This window comes from Corythoichthys intestinalis, chromosome 18 (assembly GCF_030265065.1).
Source record: "Corythoichthys intestinalis isolate RoL2023-P3 chromosome 18, ASM3026506v1, whole genome shotgun sequence".
NCBI classification, from domain to species: Eukaryota; Metazoa; Chordata; class Actinopteri; order Syngnathiformes; family Syngnathidae; genus Corythoichthys; species Corythoichthys intestinalis.
In genome coordinates, this window is record NC_080412.1 from 4,693,953 (window position 1) to 4,717,170 (window position 23,218).

At 39.8% G+C, this 23,218-nt stretch overlaps 1 protein-coding gene across 4 annotated transcripts in view; it reads right to left on the reverse strand.

Moving 5' to 3' along the window:
• Nucleotides 1–204: 204 nt before the first annotated feature.
• Nucleotides 205–23,218, reverse strand: part of LOC130906335 (gastrula zinc finger protein XlCGF8.2DB-like) — a 61,215-nt gene continuing 38,201 nt past the window's right edge. For 2 of the 4 annotated variants that reach the window (XM_057820573.1, XM_057820574.1), the window contains one exon: nt 205–12,417. In XM_057820573.1, the coding sequence (XP_057676556.1) occupies nt 11,471–12,417 (947 nt within the window). In that variant the 3' untranslated portion in view covers nt 205–11,470. The remainder of the gene's footprint in view (nt 12,418–23,218) is intronic. The other 2 variants (XR_009061306.1, XR_009061305.1) reach the window with 2 other exon arrangements.

The window sequence follows — 23,218 nt, forward strand, 5'->3', positions numbered from 1 at the left end:
ATACTTTTAATACCTTTAATAATGGAAAACTAAATTCAATGCTTTAATACTTTTAATAACCCGCGGGTACCCTGGTTTAGATATGAATGGTAATATTTTGAATAAGTTTGAGGGGAAAATAAATTAACTCTATTATATAAGCTGCTGTTTTACGAAATTTTCAAGGTTCGCAGTGAGTAAGCAACAGGCTCACTTTTGCTTAATAGACAATGTTTATTGATTAGAAATTGCAAATAAATGAATAAATGGAGTCTAATTGATTACAATCCCACAAAAGCAAGCAAAAACAACATCAAGCATCACTCAGAATAACAAACATAGCTCAGAATAACTACAACGCTAGTTCTGAATTGTCAAAAACCCCTACGAAGCAGTTAAAAAACACATCCACACACATAACTTTGGCGCTAGATAATTAGTTGTCGAAGCTAAAAATATCCCCGCACCAAAGCGCAACGAGTTCCTCTATGATAATGAAATCAAGCTCTTACCTGTCGACAATGAACGGAGGGCCACACAACGTTACTGGTTTGAGCGATCAAGGAACTCCGGCCGAGCGACTACGCGTGAATCCTCTGACCGACCCTAGGTGTGGCCCAGAAAAAGTCCGCTCTTATAGGCATATGCCACGTAAGAACAGAGGGGGCCAACCCCTGCCCTCAGGAGACACATTGCCTGCCCAAACATGGTAAATTTGACATGTTTTGGCCAACCTCTTAAGGAGATTAGTCTCGTGTCCAAATATAATTGGTTCACTCGTTGCACTTCTGAGTAGCATCATATATCTTGGTTACCATAGCAATGAGCTAAAACTCCCGTCAGAGAGGCGAGCATAACCTGATAAGAAGTTGCATTATCAGTCCAAAAGAATGTGTGCACCTAGAGCACACATTTAGTTACTTTTCTCAAAGGCAGTTATGGCGCAGTTAAAAAGCAATTATGACACAGTTATGTTTATATGTGTATTGTTATACATATATGGAACAATTCGGGTCACAAAAAAGGTTACAAGATCATAAAAAGGTCATAAAAATGTTACAGGTGTTTTTTCCAATACATTCCACCCTTTGACCCGGATTGGGTCCATCATTAACCCCTTAATTAATTAATCCTTCAATATATTGTTCCCAATTATCAAATATCCATTGAAACCATGGCACATCGTAAAAATGGGCATACTGAAACCAATGGTGATCGCAATGCACCACACCGGTCAACATTTCAATGCGTGTTATCAAAACGTGTTTCACGACGAGTATATCCACACCCTATACTTCGAGTATACTCAAAAACATGTCCTGGCTCTTCTGGGTGCAAAGTCAATTCACATACGTACCGATTGTACCAAGAATTTGTTGTTTGAACTGTTATTCTCATTGATGGGCTAAAGTATACATTTTATTAGTTAACGACCGTTTTACCTTTCGGACATAGCAAAAAACACATACATTCAAAGCAGTGAGTATACTTAATACAATGATTAATATAAACATCGGAGGTACAAAATATTGTCTTGCTGTCATAGACATCCCAGTAAATATATCCCACCAATGATGAGCAGACTCCTGCTCAATTTCCTTGGCTGCATGTACCACTTCATTTTGAGCTATCAATGTGGACACTTTAAGCTTGGAAACGTTAGACCTGTGTTCCTCAATCATCTTTTGAAGCAACGTGGAACGGTTTAGTGCGCTGCTAAAGCGCTCCAGCGTCACTTTCCAAGGAAGACGTAATGCCTCCCACTGTGCCGGCGTTAAGCGCTGGCTCCAGGTAAAATTAGTTAGCTTGAAGGTCTGATTATTCCAAATGAAAAACTCCACATTGTCAAGACAACCCGAAAACGGTGTTTTAGGCAACTGTGGGTGTGGTTTCATAGTAGCTACACAAATAGAGTGGGGTCCTATCTGATATAAACCCTACCCACCGACGTCACAAAACCACGTGCTCGCTGTATGGTTCCGCCCACTTGTCCGTCATTTTGTCTCTGTATTAGCATTGGTTTCAATTGATCGAGGAATTTAAAATGCATTTCATGGAACACCCGGTGCTTTCTGATGCCGTAAACTCACTGGATGTGTTGCATAAAAGGCGTTATGTGGAAAAGCTTCGTTCTATACAGTCGCCAGATCCATATTTGATGCCCAAATCGATGTTTTTCGACCCACTGTCTTCGCCCCGTCTGCCTGACATCTGCTACGCTGATATTTACAATTATCTTGTCCACACAAAATCAGCCTATTCTCACGAAAATTTGAAAAACTTCAAGAGCTTGGAGGCTTATAAATACTTCGTTGCTGGTTGGGTGAAACAGGTCCTCGTCCACGAAAATTCGGCAGGAATCTATCTTGTGCTTGGAAAGGTGAGTTACGAAATTTTCAATTCAAAATCTTTTCTTATTGCTAACATCCACTGTCAAGTCTAATGTATTTCATGTCGTTTGTCAATGGAGTTAAGGCTTTTAATGTTTATATGGTTTAGCGATAGCACTCTCACTACATACATACGTGTATGTTGTCGGTGATTAGCCTAGCAATGATCTTAATTGTGGTTATTTGTCAGCCCAAAACACTCTAAGTATAACTTAAATGCATCTTACCGGATATAAAATGACTACTACATAGTCTGTGGTGATTTTTTGGTGCCCACTTTTCACGTCGAATTGCAGCCGTCCATTTCGCTCTCCTCTTTGGATCCCTCGGAATACGGTAAAACTTCAAGTCTCTCCTTCCATCTTCTCTGTTAGTGCAACCAACAGCCACACACGCCTTCACCATTTTGATTATTAATGTTAAGGAGCAGAAAAACACGCCGTAAATAGGAGGAATGTACGTAGCCGTAACAGGTTAACACTATGTTTTGACGGACAATTGGGCGGTACCATTCAGGAGAGCGGAGTTGTGACGTCACGTGGGTAGGGTCTATAGCAAGTCATGAGGTCTTTCTACATACCAATCACACAATGCCTGTGTCGCGTTAAAACATGCTTCTTGATACATTACTTGTTTCATACATGCAATACCTTTATCCGATGTGTCGCATCCGCTTAAGTCATAAGTAAGATTGATTTGTGGGCTAAACCATTCCCCTTGAGGTCTCACAAAATAATAAGCTTTAGTTGTAATTACAGGCAAAACATGATATCTGCAAACTAATAAGGGTTTAGTCACAGTCATTTGCAACCACATTCCTTGACACAGTTTCATTACATATTGTTTTCTCAGGATATACCTTTACCCAAGACTCAGTGGAGATGTTCCACACCTTACGCCATTGATCTACTGAGGCTGATGTTACCACCCTTAGGAACCTTTCTTGCTGTAATTTCATGTTAAGTACCTGTAAATTACACACAGTCATATTCAATGCATTAGAAATATTAGTTAATACTTCGCGTGTCTCATCCCACATCCCTTTATCCCATGACAATTGTGCTAAGAATAAAGACGCTGCTTCTTCATGAGGCACGATAGATGTGGGCAACCAAAGCCCTACGGTCGAGAGACCGTGCGCAATGTCACTTCCGGTGTTGGACAACATAGTTCTGGTGACTTCTCCATCAATCGTGTTAGAGATGCCTAACACGGTTCCGGTTCCACCCAGAAGGGTGTCGTACCATGCACGCTGTTTCCGTGCGGCACATGTGGGGAAAGGGGGAAACAAGACGATCCAGTGAATCTCCGTGTGCGTTTTCTCCAAAGCAAGATACGTGCAAGAGGGCAAAATCGGGGCCAAGCTGGTGTATCTGGGGACAAAAGGGGCAAACGAGGGGGCAAAGGGGCCAGAAGGGGGATCCAAAGGAACAGGAGCAGCAAATATGGGCCATAGAACCCATCCGATCCCTTGAACTTCCGTGCTGTTCGAGATCCATAGGTCAGACGTGACCTCGGTCATCCACTCAGTGCCATTGCGTGAGTGGCACGTTTTGTTGTCGAGATGCCACAGACAGACAGGTGTTTCAGACGTGACCGTGATGAGGCATCCTGCAGCCACCATGGGAGCTCTGCGAACCCTTCCTGCATTGTCGACTCCTGGTGTGCAGGAGCAGGGACGACTTCCCTTGGACACCGGACTCCCCGAGCGTCATCCACCATGCAGAGCCGTAGCGATCTCCCAGCAGATGACCCAATAAACCGCCTCCACATCACATTATCAATCGTCAGGCTAGAAGAAGCAGAAGAGATTTCAAACGCTTCGGACCAGACACATTTTTGTATCAATTTTCCCGTAAATAACATTTTTGTATCGGAACATTAACCCATTTAGTTTCCCCAGAATATAACACAGTAACCACCTGGTCTTTCACCTGTGCTATTATTTCAGCAAAAAATGCATGATTTTACAACTTAGTTAATCGCCAGATTTCACAATGAACGGTTCTGAAGTCAGATTGTACATTACAACCCCCAATTCGCCTTGATAATCAGCATCAATAACCCCTGCAAGTATAGTTACCCCTTTAAGTGACAATCCAGATCTAGGTAAAATGTACCCGTAGTGTCCCTTGGGACATATGAGTCGTAAATCAAGACCAGCCGAACCCGGAGTAGCTCGAACAGGTAACTCGGCGGTTTCTGCAATCTTATAAGTTGTCCTGTATGTCTTCCACTCACATTCCCTGGCTAAATGTACCCTTTAACTTGGGCGTTATTTTATTTTGACTAAAGTCTTGTGATTTTGTCCAAAAAATGGCTTTTCCTTTGAAGTGTGATAACTTAGTCATTTCTGAATATTTTTTCACTTTCAACCACTCAAAATGTTCAGTGCCATCAGACCTATCTACACATATAAAGTTTTTTTTTTTAATTTTTCAATGCCCCCTATGGACAATAATAGTAGCATTATCCGAATAGCAAAACTAATTACGCTGTATATATATAAAAAACAAAAGTCTAATTTGAATATTATATATCACATAGTTAGAGGCTTGAATAAGTCTTTAAGTCATAACAACCGATTTTTTTATGCATGCCCAGTTTTTACACATTTGCAGTTTTCTCATTTACACTAAACTCTTGTGATTTTGTCCAAAAAATGGCTTTTCCTTTGAAATGTGATAACCAAGTCATTTCTGATTTTTTTTCACTTTCAACCACTCAAAATGTTCAGTGGCATCAGACCTATCTACACATATATAGTTTTTTATTTTTTTTTTATTTTTTTAATGCCCCCTATGGACTATAATAGTAGCATTATCCGAATAGCAAAACTAATGATGCTGTATATATATAAAAAACAAAAGTCTAATTTGAATATTACATATCACATAGTTAGAGGCTTGAATAAGTCCTTAAGGCATAACAACCGATTTTTTTATGCATGCCCAGTTTTTACACATTTGCAGTTTTCTCATTTACACTAAACTCTTGTGATTTTGTCCAAAAAATGGCTTTTCCTTTGAAATGTGATAACTAAGTCATTTCTGAATATTTTTTCACTTTCAACCACTCAAAATGTTCAGTGGCATCAGACCTATCTACACATATATAGTTTTTTATATTTTTTTATTTCTTAATGCCCCCTATGGACAATAATAGCAGCATTATCCTAACAGCAAAAGTAACTATGCTGTATATATATAAAAAACTAAAGTCTAATTTGAATATTCCATATGACATAGTTAGAGGCTTGAATAAGTCCACAAGTCGTAACAACCAAATTTTTTATGCATGCCCAGTTTTTACACATTTGCAGTTTTCTCATTTACTCTAAACTCTTGTGATTTTGTCCAAAAAATGGCTTTTCCTTTGAAATGTGATAACTTAGTCATTTCTGAATATTTTTTCACTTTCAACCACTCAAAATGTTCAGTGGCATCAGACCTATCTACACGTATATTTTTTTTTTTATTAATATTTTTTATTTTTTAATGCCCCCTATGGACAATAATAGCAGCATTATCCTAATAGCAAAAGTAACTATGCTGTATATATATAAAAAACAAAAGTCTAATTTGAATATTCCATATGACATAGTTAGAGGCTTGAATAAGTCCACAAGTCTTAACAACCAATTTTTTTATGCATGCCCAGTTTTTACACAATTGCAGTTTTCTCATTTACTCTAAACCCTTGTGATTTTGTCCAAAAAATGGCTTTTCCTTTGAAGTGTGATAACTAAGTCATTTCTGAATATTTTTTCACTTTCAACCACTCACAATATTCAGTGGCATCAGACCTATCTACACATAAGTTTTTTTTTTTTTGCCTCCTATGGACAATAATAGCAGCATTATCCTAATAGCAAAACTAACTATGCTATATAGGGTATACATAAATCAAACTAAAGTATTTTATATTACATAATTACATCATTGGATAAGTAAAAGTCGTAACAATAGATTTTTTAAGAACAAGACTGTGACAAAGTGACAACAACTGATTTGATGATAGAATTTATGTTAACAATTTTACAAAACATATATACAATATAACAGTTAACATAATAACAATATACAGAATTCATGATGTGCACTTTGAGATTTGTTTTTTAAATGTAAAGTGCGTTATAAATAAAATGTATTATTATTTATTATTATGTTCGAAGCCCAAAGTGGCTTTCTGCAAAGGCCACATTGTTTGCGCTTGGACGGGGGTCCAGCTCGCTGCTCTCCCAAGCCTTCGGCAAAAGGCGGTGGTTCCCGTTTTAGAACTTCTGGCCGAATTAGAGCCTTGCCAAGTTCCTCAAGAAATAGTCGGCGCTTGTAGCTTTTCTTCACGTTCCACTCAGGGTAGATCTCCGTGAACAGCACAAATGCGCTGAAGAACGAAAAGTCCAGCATGTGAAAAAACTCACACATTGGCCACCTGAGTGCGCGCCGGCGGCAGGAGTATGTGGCACAGGCCTGCAAATCACAAGCACGCACAACAATAACAGCTTTGAACTTTGATCAGCTTTTACAAGACAAACCTTGATATGCAAAACATGTGCTTACTCACTTTCGTCATTGCCTCGATCGCCGTCATTTCGTCATGCGCCTCAACGTGGTCATGTCCGTGCCCCCGCCTTCTGCTCCCCGCTTTCATCTCCGTCATTATGTTGTCAACCATTTCCCATTTCTCGTCATCAAAGTCGTCCTCCTCCGGCATCGAAAGTCCGGAAGAATTTCTTCAATGTCTTCTGGGCTCGCCGAAGAAGCGTCCGAACGAAGGTCGTCGTCGGAATCAGGATTTTCTAACACCATCCGAATCGTGTTCTGCAGTGAAATACTTCTCGCCGCCATCGAGCACAGTTGTGTTGGAAGAAATGCAAAATGGTGATCCCATGCCCAGAACCAATGAGAGTAAAGAAATTCAAACACCCAACCAATAAGAGTTGAAGTTCAAACGACAACAATAAACACGTGTTTTTTTGTTTTGGTTTTTTTCCATTTCCGGGAAGTACCGGTTTATTGTCTCGTGCACACGTGCAAAATTGCAAATATGCATGCCCAAATAGACTGAAAGTGAGCTCAGACACATAAACACCCATTTTTTTGTAATGCCAACCGTTTTTATCGCATTAATTTTTTACTAATCTGTATTGAGTTTTGCAAGCAAATTCATGTATTGGCCTATGGCTCCAACTAGTGACTTTTGGGTGACAACACACAAATTCCTCTTTTTGCATGTTTTTGACTCGCCAAAGAAGCGATTGCATCAATAATCACGGAAAATGCATTATAACACATCAGGTTTACAGCATATCAAAAATCATGATTTATAATGGGAGTCAATGAGCCAAAAAATGGCAAAATAACAAGAGTTTAGTGCAAATCTTCCCAGCCTGTTTGCAATAAGTTAGAACAGGGGTTCCCAACCTATTCCACTAAGGCACACTGTGGGTGCAGGATTTCATTCTTACCAAACAAGATGACAACACTTTTTCCCCAATCTGGTGTTTTACAAGTGCAATCAGTTGATTGCAGTCAGGTGTGGCTTGTTTTAGCAGAAGCCTCATTGGTTCAACTGTCTCTGCTGGATCGGCTGGAACAAAAACCAGGACCCACAGTGTGCCTTGAGGACTGGGTTGAAAACCCCTGAGTTAGAAATTCCCGGATGGTGCCATTTTGAACTTCTACATGATTTAGTATCCTGCAGGAAATATCAGCTCCCTAGTGTATTTTTTCATATGCTTTTTTTCCTTTTAAACACAGAAAAAAAAACAAAAAAAGCCAAAAAATGGACAAATAACACCCAAGGGTTTTAATGGCACAAAAAGCACCTTCTTTCTAACATTGAAAAGTCAAAATCCCTTCCCTTTCCAAATTGTTCAGTTCCGTCTTTTGTAATTTACTGTAATTACATACATTATAAATTTTGCCGTGGTCACTCATTACAAAATTGGCCACTATTCCACGTGACGACGAAATCTAGAATTGTCTATTAGCCACTGAGGTCACAGCTGAACAAAGACAGCCAAATTCAATCAGCATGTGATCCAAAAGCCATAAGCCTAGACAATATTTAGCATCTTCAATTCCTTAAGAAAAAATTTTAAATTCAAATCACCAATAAAGCAACTCATGTCAAATTCAAGTTATCAATAAAGCAACTCATGACAGTGAGTGTACATTATTAACCCTTAAGTTGCCAATACCACACCTCAACTGTTACAGATGCATCAAGGTGAATAATCACTTTATCACTGTTCCCATTAACATAATTTGTCAACACTATCAATAATCCTTGTTGTTTTGAGCTTCTGGGTGGGAACTGGAATACCGTCATCTGTTGATCAAGCAGATGCTGGCATGGAGCTGTTCCCACCCTCAGTCATATTCAATTAATCAGTTAATCAAATGTCTTAACACATTTTAAATCCATGAGCTCGTTGATAATTAATTATCTTTAACATTCCATAAGTTTCAATTGAGCTCAACAATCTATTCTCATCTCTAATGAAATTCCATGTTAAAATCATTTTTGTTTTACCTGTTTTCCCAATTTGTTTCTCGATGTTATCCTAAATAATATAAGGAAAGGGCTGGAATATTCCCAGCTGCAATTACAACCTCCCCTCATAATCAATTTGGGCAAAAACCCAGCGGATGCCACCGAAGGGCCGCACTCCTCATGTTGAAAAACCCGTTTTTTCCAATCTGCGCAATAAACGGTCAGCCATTTACGCAATAAATGGTCAGCTATTCACACACGATCCCACGCAAAAAATCATAATCAGTCACGCGACAATAACTACAATTATCCACACGCAATAAACGGTCAACTATTACACATGAGCCTCGCAAAAAAGAATCATGACGCAACGCAGCCTCACATTCAGTCACACAACAACAACCATCCCCAATGACTTATCATACAAGACAGCACAATTTCAAATACAAATCAAAATCACCATACATTCTACCAGTGGCTCACACCAGACCAAACATAAAAAACATACAATTTGAGCTCAATGACAAACTAACTGTCAACACAGATCCACAGAAATTCCTATTCATCTGACATCGTGTGTAGTACAATCCCCTAACGAATCCACGTATCGGGACGATCACCGCATCCGCGCAAACACGACGCAATTCCATTCCACGGTTCTTTTTCCCAACCAGGAGTTACGATCACCCCATCGATCGACTCCTCAGCTTCTGTCACATTACACTTCCGCAATTTCTTAAACATTGCTATTCTGTTACGTCTCACTTAGTATTACTTTGAAATTTCCGGTCCCTTCCGGTCCCCGCGCTATACCGTTTCACGCGTTCGACAGCGTTCAATGTCACCATGAACGTCTTATAGTCATTCAGCGTCGCCCTACTATTCACTCCCACCTCTCTGGCTTGGCTGGGCCGCGAACCCGCGCGCCGACGACACTTCCCGCGCTACTGATAACGCTAAACCAAAAATGTACCGGAATGTTCACTCAATTTATCGAGTACTACGTAAATCCCAAAACAACACAATCCCAGTATTACTCAAGTCAATTTACCAAACAACAAATTCCCAGTATTACTTAATTCAATTTATCAAACAGCAATTCCAATCAATTCTAATCAATTTATCAAGTAATACGATTATCCTGTCCGTGACGCCAAAATGTTTTACGAAATTTTCAAGGTTCGCAGTGAGTAAGCAACAGGCACACTTTTGCTTAATAGACAATGTTTATTGATTAGAAATTGCAAATAAATGAATAAATGGAGTCTAACTGATTACAATCCCACAAAAGCAAGCAAAAACAACATCAAGCATCACTCAGAATAAGAAACATAGCTTAGAATAACTACAACGCTAGGTCTGAATTGTCAAAAAAACCCTACGAAGCAGTTAAAAAACACATCCACACACATAACTTTGGCGCTAGATAATTAGTTGTCGAAGCTAAAAGTATCCCCGCACCAAAGCGCAACGAGTTCCTCTATGATAATGAAATCAAGCTCTTACCTGTCGACAATGAACGGAGGGCCACACAACGTTCCTGGTTTGAGCGATCAAGGAACTCCGGCCGAGCGACTACGCGTGAATCCTCTGACCGACCCTAGGTGTGGCCCAGAAAAAGTCCGCTCTTATAGACATATGCCACGTAAGAACAGAGGGGGCCAACCCCTGCCCTCAGGAGACACATTGCCTGCCCAAACATGGTAAATTTGACATGTGTTGGCCAACCTCTTAAGGAGATTAGTCTCGTGTCCAAATATAATTGGTTCACTCGTTGCACTTCTGAGTAGCATCATATATCTTGGTTACCATAGCAATGAGCTAAAACTCCCGTCAGAGAGGCGAGCATAACCTGATAAGAAGTTGCATTATCAGTCCAAAAGAATGTGTGCACCTAGAGCACACATTTAGTTACTTTTCTCAAAGGCAGTTATGGCGCAGTTAAAAAGCAATTATGACGCAGTTATGTTTATATGTGTATAGTTATACATATATGGAACAATTCGGGTCACAAAAAAGGTTACAAGATCATAAAAAGGTCATAAAAATGTTACAGGTGTTTTTTCCAATACAGCTGCACACTGACTACTTTTCATTGTGTCAAAGTGTCAATTTTGTCAGTGTTGTCCCATAAACAGATATACTTAAATATCTGCAGAAATGAGAGACTGTGTGTATATGTGTATGTACATATATATATATTATATTATATATAGTACATATATATATATACTGTGATCCCTCAATTATCACTGTTTATGGGGTCCAAACCAACCATGTAAAGTGGAAAAACCGCGAAGTATTGTCAACCCCCCCGTTTTAACAGTTTTTGGGTATACATAAGTGAAAAATAACCTATGTTTGCATGTTATCATAAGAGCATTCAAAAATAGTTTGAATCTGAAACAAAATAATATAAATTCCATAGCTTTCCATTCAATTCTACATCAAACTAAGATTGGACGAACGACATATAAAGCGCCAAAAGTGTGATCCTTCAACAGGATTTGAGGAAGGTCCACAGAATACCATCTTTTTGCGTGCACAAACCGATGAAGCCAGCATGGATGACAGGCAAAACCGTCATTGGCCAACGCTTCTCACGCCAACAAACACTCGTGTCTCTTAACCTGATCCTTCTGAGTAAATTTTTGACCACAAACTGAGCAGGAGAAAGGTTTCTCAGCAGTGTGAATTCTTTTGTGTTTTTTAAAGTTTTCCCTAACTCTGAATTTTTGACCACAAACTGAGCAGGAAAAAGGTTTCTCCCCAGTGTGGATTCTAATGTGCACTTTTAAAGTGCTTCGGTGACTAAATCTTCGACCACAATCTGAGCAGGAAAAAGGTTTCTCACCAGTGTGGATTCTTGTGTGTATATTTAAAGATTTCTTTTCGATGAAACTTTGGCCACATTCAGAACAGGAAAAAGGTTTTTCTCCAGTATGGATTCTTGTGTGTCTTTTAAAATTTTGACTTAAAGTAAACTCTTGCCCACAAATTGAGCAGGAAAAAGGTTTCTCACCAGTGTGGAGTCTTATGTGTCTTTTTAAATTGTCCCTAACATTGAATCTTTGACCACAAGCTGAGCAGGAAAAAGGTTTCTCACCAGTGTGGGTTCTTGTGTGTATTATTAAAGCTTTTTTTTCTGTAAATCTTCGGCCACAGTCAGAGCAGGAAAAAGGTTTTTCACCAAGGTGGCTTCTTTCGTGACTATTTAAGCATCTCTTCTGAGTGAATTTTTTACCACAAACTGAGCAGGAAAAGCCACTAGAGTGGGTCTTCATATGCGTACGACATGTATACTTATTAGCAAAGGTTTTCCCACACAGAGGGCATTTGAGTTTGTCATCACTGTAAGCTTTCTTATGAACGTCGTCATCCTCATCAACATTGTAAGGCAAGTGTGACATGACATTGTTGCTATCTGATGGAGGAGCAATGAAATCATCTGCCTGGAATCCTATTGAGCTGTTGCTGCCGCTTGGAGGCTCCGCCGTTCTGTTGGCCTCACTCAGACCATCTTCATTCTTCAAGGGTTCACCTAACCCTGGGCAATAAAACGATAAAAATTATAAGATGATGATAATTGTTGTCAACAGAAATAATAACGTTTGACAAGTCAATAGATTTAAACTTTTATTACACCAGAGGGAACTGATGCAACGTGAACACGAGCTCAGAGAGGGTATTCAGTACAGGAAGAAACATTGTGACCTATCACAGAGTAGCATTAAAGTGTACACTGCGGACCAAGAGTATAGGCACCTAGGGGTGTGACAAAATATCGAAAAGGTGATATATCGTGATGCTTTGTATCCCAAAAGGTTATAGATATGCTGTCAAGAATTGAGATATCGTTTTAAAAAAGTGTCCAAAAGGCTGCCATTGACGGTGCTTGACGACCAATCCATTTAGACTGGGAACGTTCGTTCATTCAAAACCGGATCATTCACAGTCATTCGGTCCGATTTTCGGGGCATTTACAGGTCACTTGCTTTTCATTTTAGGGTATTGACAGGTAATTTCCTGTTGAGTTTGAGTCACTGCCTATTCATTTGGGTGATTCCCACGTAACTTCCAGTTCTGCAACGCAAAATAAAACAGCAAATGACCCATAAAATACCCCAAAATGAACAGGAGGTAACTGAAAATCAACAGGTAAATGACCTTAAATGGCCCAAAATTACTCATTGCCTGGCATTGGCTGCCACTGACGGCCATAGACGTTCAATCCGTTTGAAGTGGGAGGGATGGCAGCGAATGAAAGAATGTTCATTCGCTGCCACCCTCCCAGTTCAAATGGATTGGACGTTTACTAGTGATAAACTCATTCCAATTCACAGCAGAAGCTTGTTTTTCTGTTTATTAGGTTTTTGTAGAATATCCTGGAAGGATTTCCTGACCAATGTATCGAAAATCGTTGTATCGCTATATCATCAGATCATCGTTATCTTGAGCTTTTTATCGCAAATTGTATTGTATCGTGGGGTACCAAGAGGTTCCCACTCCTATTGGCACCCCTGCAATTCTGTCAGATAATGCCCGATTTCTCCCAGAAAATGATTGCAATTACAAATGCTTTGGTGGTAATGTCTTTATTTTTTGCTTGTAATGAAAAAACAAATGAGAATGGAAAAAAAAAAAAAAAAAAATGAAATCATTATCATTTTACACAAAACTCCAAAACTAGGCAGGACAAAAGTATTGGCACCCTTTGAGAAATCATATGACGCTTCTCTAATTTGTGTAATTAACAGCACCTGTTACCTACCTGTGGCACATAACAGGTGGTGGCAATAACTAAATCACACTTGCAGCCAGTTAAACTGGATTAAAGTTGACTCAACCTCTGCCCTAAGTCCTCGTGTGTACCACATTGAGCATGGAGAAAAGAAAGAAGACCAAAAAACTGTCTGAGGACTTGAGAAGCAAAATTGTGAGGAAGCATGGGCAATCTCAAGGCTACAAGTCCATCTCCAAAGACCTGAAAGTTCCCGTTTCTACTGTGTGTAGTGTCATAAATAAGAGTAAAGCCAATAGCACTATGGCTAACCTCCATGGATCTGGACGGAAAAGAAAAAATGATGAGATATTTCAAAGAAGGTTTGTGCGGATGGTGGATAAAGAACATCGACTAACATCCAAACAAGTTCAAGCTGTCCCACAGTCCGAGGGTACAACAGTGTCTACCCGTACTATCCGTCGGCGTCTGAAAGAAAAAGGACTCTATGATAGGATACCCAGGAAGACCCCATTTCTGACCCAGAGACATAAAAAAGCCAGGCTGGAGTTTGCCAAAACTTACCTGAGAAAGCCAAAATTGTTTTGGAAAAATGCTCACTGGTCAGAGGAGTCAAAAGTAGAGCTTTTTGGGAAAAGGCATCGACAGAGTTTACGGGGGGGGGAAACGAGGCCTTGAAAGAAAAGAACATGGTCCCCACAGTCAGACATGACGGAGGTTCCCTGATGTTTTGGGGTTGCTTTGCTGCCTCTGGCACTGGACTGCTTGACTGTGTGCATGGCATCATGAAGACTACCAACAAATTTTGCAGCATAATGTGGCACCCAGTGTGAGAAAGCTAGGTCTACCTCAGAGGTCATGGGTCTTCCAGCAGGACAATAAGCCAAAACACACTTCAAAAAGCACTAGAAAATGGTTTGAGAGAAAGCACTGGAGGCCAGCAATGAGTCCAGACCTGAATCCTGTAGAACAGGGGTCCCCAACGACGGGGCCGCGGACCGGTACCCGTCCGTGGCACATTTGGTACCGGGCCGCGCAGAAACAAAATGTAATTTATTAACGACTGCATTCTGGCCAATTGACTTTGGCCTGTGCCGCTTAACACGCTAATATCCTTGTCTACTCTAGATATACGTACAACTGCAGGATAGGAGGTCGTTATAGAAATGCATTGATTGGACTGTTAACAGTACATCTTGTTTTGTATATCTATGTGTGCTTGGCCTCGATAATAACGTATGACGTAGGTCATCGCCCATCACATTTGTTCCCGGAAATAATTAGCCCCCACACTAAAATGACTGAAAAACAGACGTCTTTAGACAGATTTTTTACGTGGAAAAGGGAACCTGATGAGGCAGAAGATGAGCCTACAACCTCGAAGAAAACAAAGTCTATGCTACTTCCCAATCACTAAAGACCCACAAACTGCGAAGGAGTGGATTCGTGACCCTTATGTGAATAAACCGAGGGATTCGAGCATGTCTGTGCAACAGGAATATCAGCTCGGGTAGAGATCGCAAATCACGGCGACCTTAAACGTACATTTGAGACAACAACTCTACAGAGGTTCTGGATTAAAGTCATTTCGGAATATCCTGCCATCGCTAGGAGAGCACTAAATACTGTGCTACAATTTCCAACATCGTATCTTTGTGAAGCGGGCTTCTCTCACTCTCCCATCTCGGGACCATCTCGTCTCAATGAAACAAGTTCAGGCCTCCCACTGATTAAGCGGGTGAGTTGTATTTTCCCTGCACTTAACATGACGGGGCTAAAAACAAATTTTATTTTTATGTTTGCTGTATTGCCGCACATTGCCAGTGCTCTGACAAATTTGCCATGCGCGTAACATCAAAAATGACCGAGAATGCAGCAATTCCAAAGTACACACTACAAACTTTCTTTAAAGAAAGGAATATTAACTTACATTTGCCATTTAGCTGCACACAAGAACTACACGCAGCTCTCTCACTTAACGACTTCGCCGTGTCGTTAAGCATTAACTGGCGCCATTTTCGTGTTGCACATGCATGTTTATGATGTAAATAGTTTTTTAGCACCGTTGGATAACATTTAGAGTCCAACTGACTATAAAAGAGGGCTTTTTTCACCGCCACAAAAGCTTTGGGAGCAGAATTTTATAAGGGTGAAAATTTTGACAGAACACCGGTCCGTGAAAAAAAGACCCAAATCACACCCGTCCGTGGTGCAGAAAAGGTTGGGGACCCCTGCCATAGAACACCTGTGGAGAGATCTGAAAATGGCATTTTGGGGAAGGCACCCTTCAAATCTCAGAGACCTAGAGCAGTTGGCCAAAGAAGAATGGTCTAAAATTCCAGCAGAGCATTGTAAGAATCTGATTGATGGATAATGGAAGCGGTTGTTCGCAGTTGTTTTGTCTAAAGTTGTGCCACTAAGTATTTGGCTGAGGGCGCTAATAGTTTTGTACGGCCCATTTTTGGAGTTTTGTGTAAAATTATAGTGATTTAATTATTTTTTCTTCATTCTCTTTTGTGTTTTCTCATTGTAAGCAAAATAAATGAAGATATTACTACCAAAGCATTTGTAATTGCAATCATTTTCTGGGAGAAATTGAGCATTATCTGACACAATTGCAGGGGTGCCAATACTTTTGGCCAGCACTGTATACGACATGACAAAAAAATCTTAAATCGCATTATTATTGGAATTAAAATATTTTGAGACGATTCAACTATATACCGTATTGGCCTGAATATAAGACGGTGTTTTTTACATTGAAATAAGACTAAAAAAGTGGGGATCATTTTATATTCGCGGTCTAGACATTATACCCATTCACGACGCTAGATGGCGGCAGATATCTTTGAAGCGAATGCTGATCTTGAGGAGTAATGTTCTGTCATGACAGATCTCAACTACTCTCAAGTTTAACCAGTTTGCATTATTTTATTGCAATGTTTTTCCTTAATCAGATTTGTTTCAAGACTACAGTTAGACCTCACTTTGATGGTTCATGCAATTATTGCAATTGTGTTGTTTTATCACAATATATTGGTTTATTTACATTTCAAAAACCAAAAGCCATTCATTTACGAATGTGATTGCACTTTAGTTTACTTATTTAAATGTTCAGATATTAAGATTTGAATGAGGCAAAATAACATGCTTTTTCCACTCAAATATATTGTTATAATCATCTGTTTCAGATGTACTGTAATTATTTTCTGTATAAAAATTAATTTGGTGTTCAAAAAGTCTTTTTTCAAACTTGAGTCTTGAAAAAGAGGGGGTCGTCTTACAATCAGGGCCGTCTTACATTCGGGACAATACGGTACAACAATTTGGTAAAGCGCAGATGACGAGAAATGCGTCTTTCAATCTGCCTTTTAGCTCCTCCTGTCATTATAGCACTCTGGCACCTCCATCTTGGGGATGACATCAGAGAATGAGCGGTTTCAGCGGATTTAGCATTGAGCCGAATGGAGGACGAAGCATTTTTCAGCGATTCTAGTTCAAGTGTGGATTTTTTTAACAATATTTTCGATTCAGAGGAAGTAAGTGGAATACAGCCAGGGGCGGACTGGTAATCTGTGGGTTCTGGAGGATCACAGAACGGCCTATGCCCTGGACGGCCGGCGGCCGCCATTCATTATACATCACTGTTTTTATCCCCCCTATCCTCTGATTATCTACAGTTCGCATCCAATCCGACAGGTGGCAGCAATGTGCCTGGCTTTTCAACGCCAATCTGATAGAAGAACGAAGAAAGCACAGAGTAGCCTTCATTGGTTCCTTGTGGAAGCAAAATAGCGACGAGCGTTACTGCACAATATGGATGATGGTGGCAAAAAAAGAAAAGAGAAGGGTGGCGCGGAGAAGGTTAGGGAGAAAAAATTAAAGAAACTGGAGAGCGAAGCATTAAAATGTCATAAGTTGACAAGTATTTTAGCAAGCAGCAGTCTGGCTGCAACGGCTACGTCGGGTAACAACAGCCCCCGGCGATGGTGAGAGTGGGAGCGGCAGCCGCTCTGACGTGCAGCCGGTGCAGGGAGAGAGAAAGAAGAGGGAGGGGGTAATGATAAGCTGGTGGAAGTTCCCCAGACAAGCGTCGGGCAAGTAAGTTAGCCTGGTACTCCAGACTCGCCGCTGTTCCAGCTATTCTCTCAGTGTTTGAAAAATACAGGGAGAACAGTCTGGCCGTGCCAGGCAACAAGTAAGTAGGGATGAAGAGGGTTACTTGCTCGGTATACTGGCAATTGTTATCCACCAGGTAGCTGCATTTTAAATGAAATAAATGACAATTAAAGGGTTAGTGCCAGCTAGTCCATGTACCCGTTTGCAATCGTGTCAAGTTACAATATGCTAGTCCTACTATCACTCCCCTAAGAAAAAATATTTTAGCTGTAAAACAACATATGCACACGCGGCAGAAATATTAATAAAAATAATAAAGTATAATTAATTACTACTTTAAAGTTTAGGTAGTTAAATTTATATATATTTTAATTATTTATATATTGCTTTGTTTTCTGGTTAATACTTTCCAATGAAGGTTATGTATCCAGAATTTGTCTTGAAATGTGTATTGTATTTTCATTGAAATTTATTATTTGTGTGGCAAGATTAATTATGGCATAAACAATGAAGTCATTTTATAGACACGAGATAGGTGCTATTATAATCAATTGGATACATAAAACTTGCTTTATAAAATAAATTCTTTCATTTGTTTATTCAGGTTGATCATAGAGCTAGGGCAGAAGATCATGAATCCAACTCCAGTTCAGCCTTGCAGTACTTTGAGCACCCCAAGTCAGACAGTCACAGTCTAGACACATTTTCTTCACTTTTCTCTCAAAGTGCACGAAATCGATGCATTTTACAACCCCCCGGACCCCCATAGAGGGTCTGTGTTTCCCTTCGTACAGCGATTCTTGTGGGCTGGGCTGAGTCAAAGTCCAGGGCTGCTTTTTAGTCCCAGTCCGCCCCTGAATACAGCCATGTATGTTTGACTCTTATTTGGAGGAGGAGGAAGATTCAGAAGGAGAAAAAGGCGACAGACTCAAAACAACAGGCTGATGACTAGAGTAGAATGCATGGGCAGCACAAAATGTCATCATTCCTTTTATCTCTCCAATATTTTTATACGATATTCTTTGTACCAAAGTATTTTTTCCCGGTTGTTATATAAATTGTACAGTATGGTCATGACAAATAATAGTTTTGTGCTAAATGGAATATAAAATGTTAAAAATGCATTTATTCAGTATGAAAGGGCTAAATTACTGCATAATGGTCAAAAGTGCTGACTTCTTAAACCTTCCAAACGGTATTTTATACCACCTGAGTCATTTCCCTCCTCCGTCCTCAACGACAGAGGAAGAGTGCAAACAAAAGAGGCGGCGTGGGGGCTAGGCTATATGCTAACCCGAACAGAGCGGCTCTTCCAAGTCTCCTCCTCGCCTTTCGAACACGAAAAATCTCAACAAACTACCCCGACTTGTGTCACACACGGTGGCTGAAGTGATTGCCTTCACCGATAGACCATCCTCCTGCAGCGAGCAAGTTCCAGCAGACTATGACAGCTCGTCATTCCCATGCTGCGGCCCTGGCAAGCAGTCCCGATGGACGCTCCGCGACCGGAGGGGTTGATGACGGGCGCCAGGAGAGAGAGGCGGTAATCGCTCACCACTCACAGCCCGGCTACCGCGGCCCTGCCGGCGTTTCCGCAGTTTTGTGTGATTTTTTGTGTTCGAAAAGCGAGGAAGAGACTTCGAAGAGCCACTTGGTTTGTGTTAGCATGTAGCGTAGGTCTCCTGCCATCTCTATTGTTTACGCTCTTCCTCCGTCGCCGAGGACGGAGTAGGGGAATGAATGCCGAATATGGCTCATTCTGGGCGGACACGGCCGACAACGGGCGGCTTGTCACGCCATGGTCGCCGGCCGATGAAGGAAAGCACTGCCTTCTTCCCGACGGCAAGCATTTTTACTAGGGTTGTTCGGATCATGTTTTTTTGCTCCCGATCCGATCCCGATCGTTTTAGCCGATCCCGATATTTTCCGATCTGATTGCTTTTTTTTGCTCCCGATTCAATTCCAATCATTCCCGATAATTATTCCCGATCATATACATTTTGGCAATGCATTAAGAAAAAAATTAATAAAACTCGGACGAATATATACATTCAACATACAGTACATAAGTACTGTATTTGTTTATTATGACAATAAATCCTCTAGATGGCATTTACATTAGGGTTGTTCCGATCATGTTTTTTTTGCTCCCGATCCGATCCCGATCGTTTTTGTTTGAGTATCTGCTGATCCCGATATTTCCTGATCCGATTGCTTTTTTTTTGCTCCCGATTCAATTCCAATCATTCCCGATAATTTTTCCCGATCATATACATTTTGGCAATGCATTAAGAAAAAAATGAATAAACCTCGGACAAATATATTCATTCAAGTAGTGTATTTGTTTATTATGACAATAAATCCTCAAGATGGCATTTACATTATTAACATTCTTTCTGTGAGAGGGATCCACGGATAGAAAGACTTGTGACTTTGTATATTCTGACTAAATATTGCCATCTAGTGTATTTGTTGAGCTTTCAGTAAATGATACTGAAGGCCATGCCCAATGCATGACGGGAAGTGGAACCATGACAAGTGAAACCACGACTGTGCGTAGTGCTACCAATTCATAAATCTTCTCTGCAATAGGATATAATTAAAGATGTTAAGAAAAAGAGCAATTGTTACCTTGCTTCCCCACATTGCTTCCCATGATATTTCTATTCGTAGGGAGAGGGATTGTAAGGCTTTAGCCAATTAAAATAAGGTTCTAAAGGCTGCCAAAAGTCACTGTACTCATTTTACGCTGCCTTTTAGCTCTCTATATTGGCAAAACGGCGCCATTACAGATGGAGCGCAACAATGCATGAGTGGGTCGTGCAGCGCATGCATTAATTGCGTTAAATATTTCAACGTGATACTTTTTTTTTTCCAAATCAATTACCGCCGTTATTGGGATAAATTTGATAACCCTACCTTAAGCCTAAACTAAAGACTCTGGATAAGTGTAAAATATTATGTCTGTAACGTTAAATACATTTAGAAAACAATTTAATTAAAAAATATATATATATATTAAAAAAAGGCATGGCCAATATTTTTTTGCCGATTCCGATACTTTGAAAATGATGTGATCGAACCCGATCGATCGGCATCATCTCTAATTTACATTATTAACATTCTTTCTGTGAGAGGGATCCACGGATAGAAAGACTTGTGACTTTGTATATTGTGACTAAATATTGCCATCTAGTGTATTTGTTGAGCTTTCAGTAAATGATACTGTAGCCATGGCCTAATGCATGATGGGAAGTGGAACCATGACTGTGCGTAGTGCTACCATAAGGTGTTAAGAAAAAGGTCAAGTGCTACCTTGCTTCCCCACATTGTTACCCATGATATTTCTAATCGTAGGGAGAGGGATTGTAAGGCTTTAGCCAAATAAAAAAAAGTCTGTAAAGGCTGCCAAATTTCACTCTACATATTAAACGCTGCCTTTTATCTCTTTATATAGGTAAAACGGCGCCATTACAGAGTGAGCGCGACCATGCGAGTGGGTCGTGCAGCGCATGCATTAATTGCGTTAAATACTATAACGTGATACATTTTTAAAGAAATTAATTACTGCCGTTATAGGGATAAATTTGATAAACCAGCCTTAAGCCTAAACTAAAGACTCTGGGTGAGTGTAACGTATTATATCTGTAACGTTAAATACAATTAGAAAACGATTTAATTGAAAAATATATATTTAAAAAAAGGAATGGCCGATATTTTTTTGCCGATTCCGATACTTTGAAAATGACGTGATCGGATCCGATAGATCGGGACATCTCTAATTTTTACCCATAAAATTTAGCCTCTTGGACTATGCCACTTTAACAGAAATTGTGTCAAAATGAAAGCCCACAACATGCTGCCTTGACATCCTTACTTCAAACTTTTTCAAAACTGTTTTTCATTGCATAGCCCCAGACGTACTTCAGATTATAAATACTTCTCTCCAAACAGGAGAGTTTCCACAGACTTTAACCGCAGTAATACAACCTCTTCTAAAACTACCTAATCTGGATGCCTCAACAATAAGTACAGTGGTACCTCTACATACGATCACTTCGACACACGATCTTTTCGACATCCGACGTAAAATTTGAGCCGCCATTTGTTTCTACATCCGACGAGTTGCTCGAAATACGACGACATGACAGCACTGCAAACGAACGCACGGTGGATTTTCTTGTGTGAGAAATCAACACAGTTTTTTAAAAAAAGTTGATACAGTTGGAGAAACAAGGAAAAAAGTGATGCTTACCTTTGAAATGAAGATGCAAGTTATAGAAAAATATGAGCTTGGTGTGCGCGTCCCTGAACTGGCTCAACAATACAGCTCCATGGTCCTCTTCCGACCACCGTTCGCCACTATTTATAAGTTAAGGTGACAATTATTATTGTGGTAACATTGCCAAGGAAATCGCCAGCTTCGTCACGTTTTTATCATTTATTTAAGAACTTATCCAACACAAAACGCCCATTGTCTTAAGCAGTTGACTGCTCTCAAGAAAACGAAAGTATTATCTCTACCGCACCGACCTATCTCACTGAGACGTCAGCTTCGCGGTGCGTTCAGGGACAGTAAAAAGTGTCCGCCATATTAGAATCCGATTCGTTACATTATTTACAGGAATAATTATTAATTATTCTTCTTATTATTATATTATTCTGAATTATTTATTTATAACTTATTTGTTTTTCTATGTTTAATTGCCATTTGTAGCAGTGCCAGCAGTATTTATTAGGAATTTAGTGTATGTTTTTAGGCTTTGGAACGAATTAATGGAATTATAATGTATTCCTATGGGAAAATCCTGCTCAACATACGACCATTTCGACTTACAAACAAGGTCCTGGAACGAATTAAATTCGTATGTAGAGGTACCACTGTAATTATAGGCCTATATCAAATCTGACATTCCTGGGGAAAATTATCGAGTGGGTTGTGTTCGAACAGATCCAGGTTTTTATGATGCAAAACAATCTTTTTTTTTTTTTTTTTTTTTTTTACAATTTTTAAAAATTTATTTCTAATTTTTCACACAAAAACACAAACACAACATTCCCCAGCACCGAATAACACCAACACCAAACATAAAGAAAAATATAACTAATGAGCACCAAATGGGCCTGTGTTCCCCTCTATCATGATGAGCCAGAGATCCATATTATACCCCTTTTTCTCTGTAAGTCAGCCACTTCCCCCAGTTTTTCCAAAACAAATATTCTTTTATCTTTAGCCTATATGTTAGCCGTTCCATGTCGAGTATTTCATCCGCTATTAGCAGCCATTGTTCATATGTTGGAGATTCAGTTCTTAACCAGTTCTTTGTTATGGCCTTTTTTGCAGCCACAAGGAGAATTTTCACAATATACTGGTCCTCTTTATGTATTAAATCCTCTAAAAGTCCCAGATATAATACCTTACAGGATTAAGGAATTGTATATCCCAACATATCACAGAGAGCTGAGTGAACCTTCTCCCAGAATTATT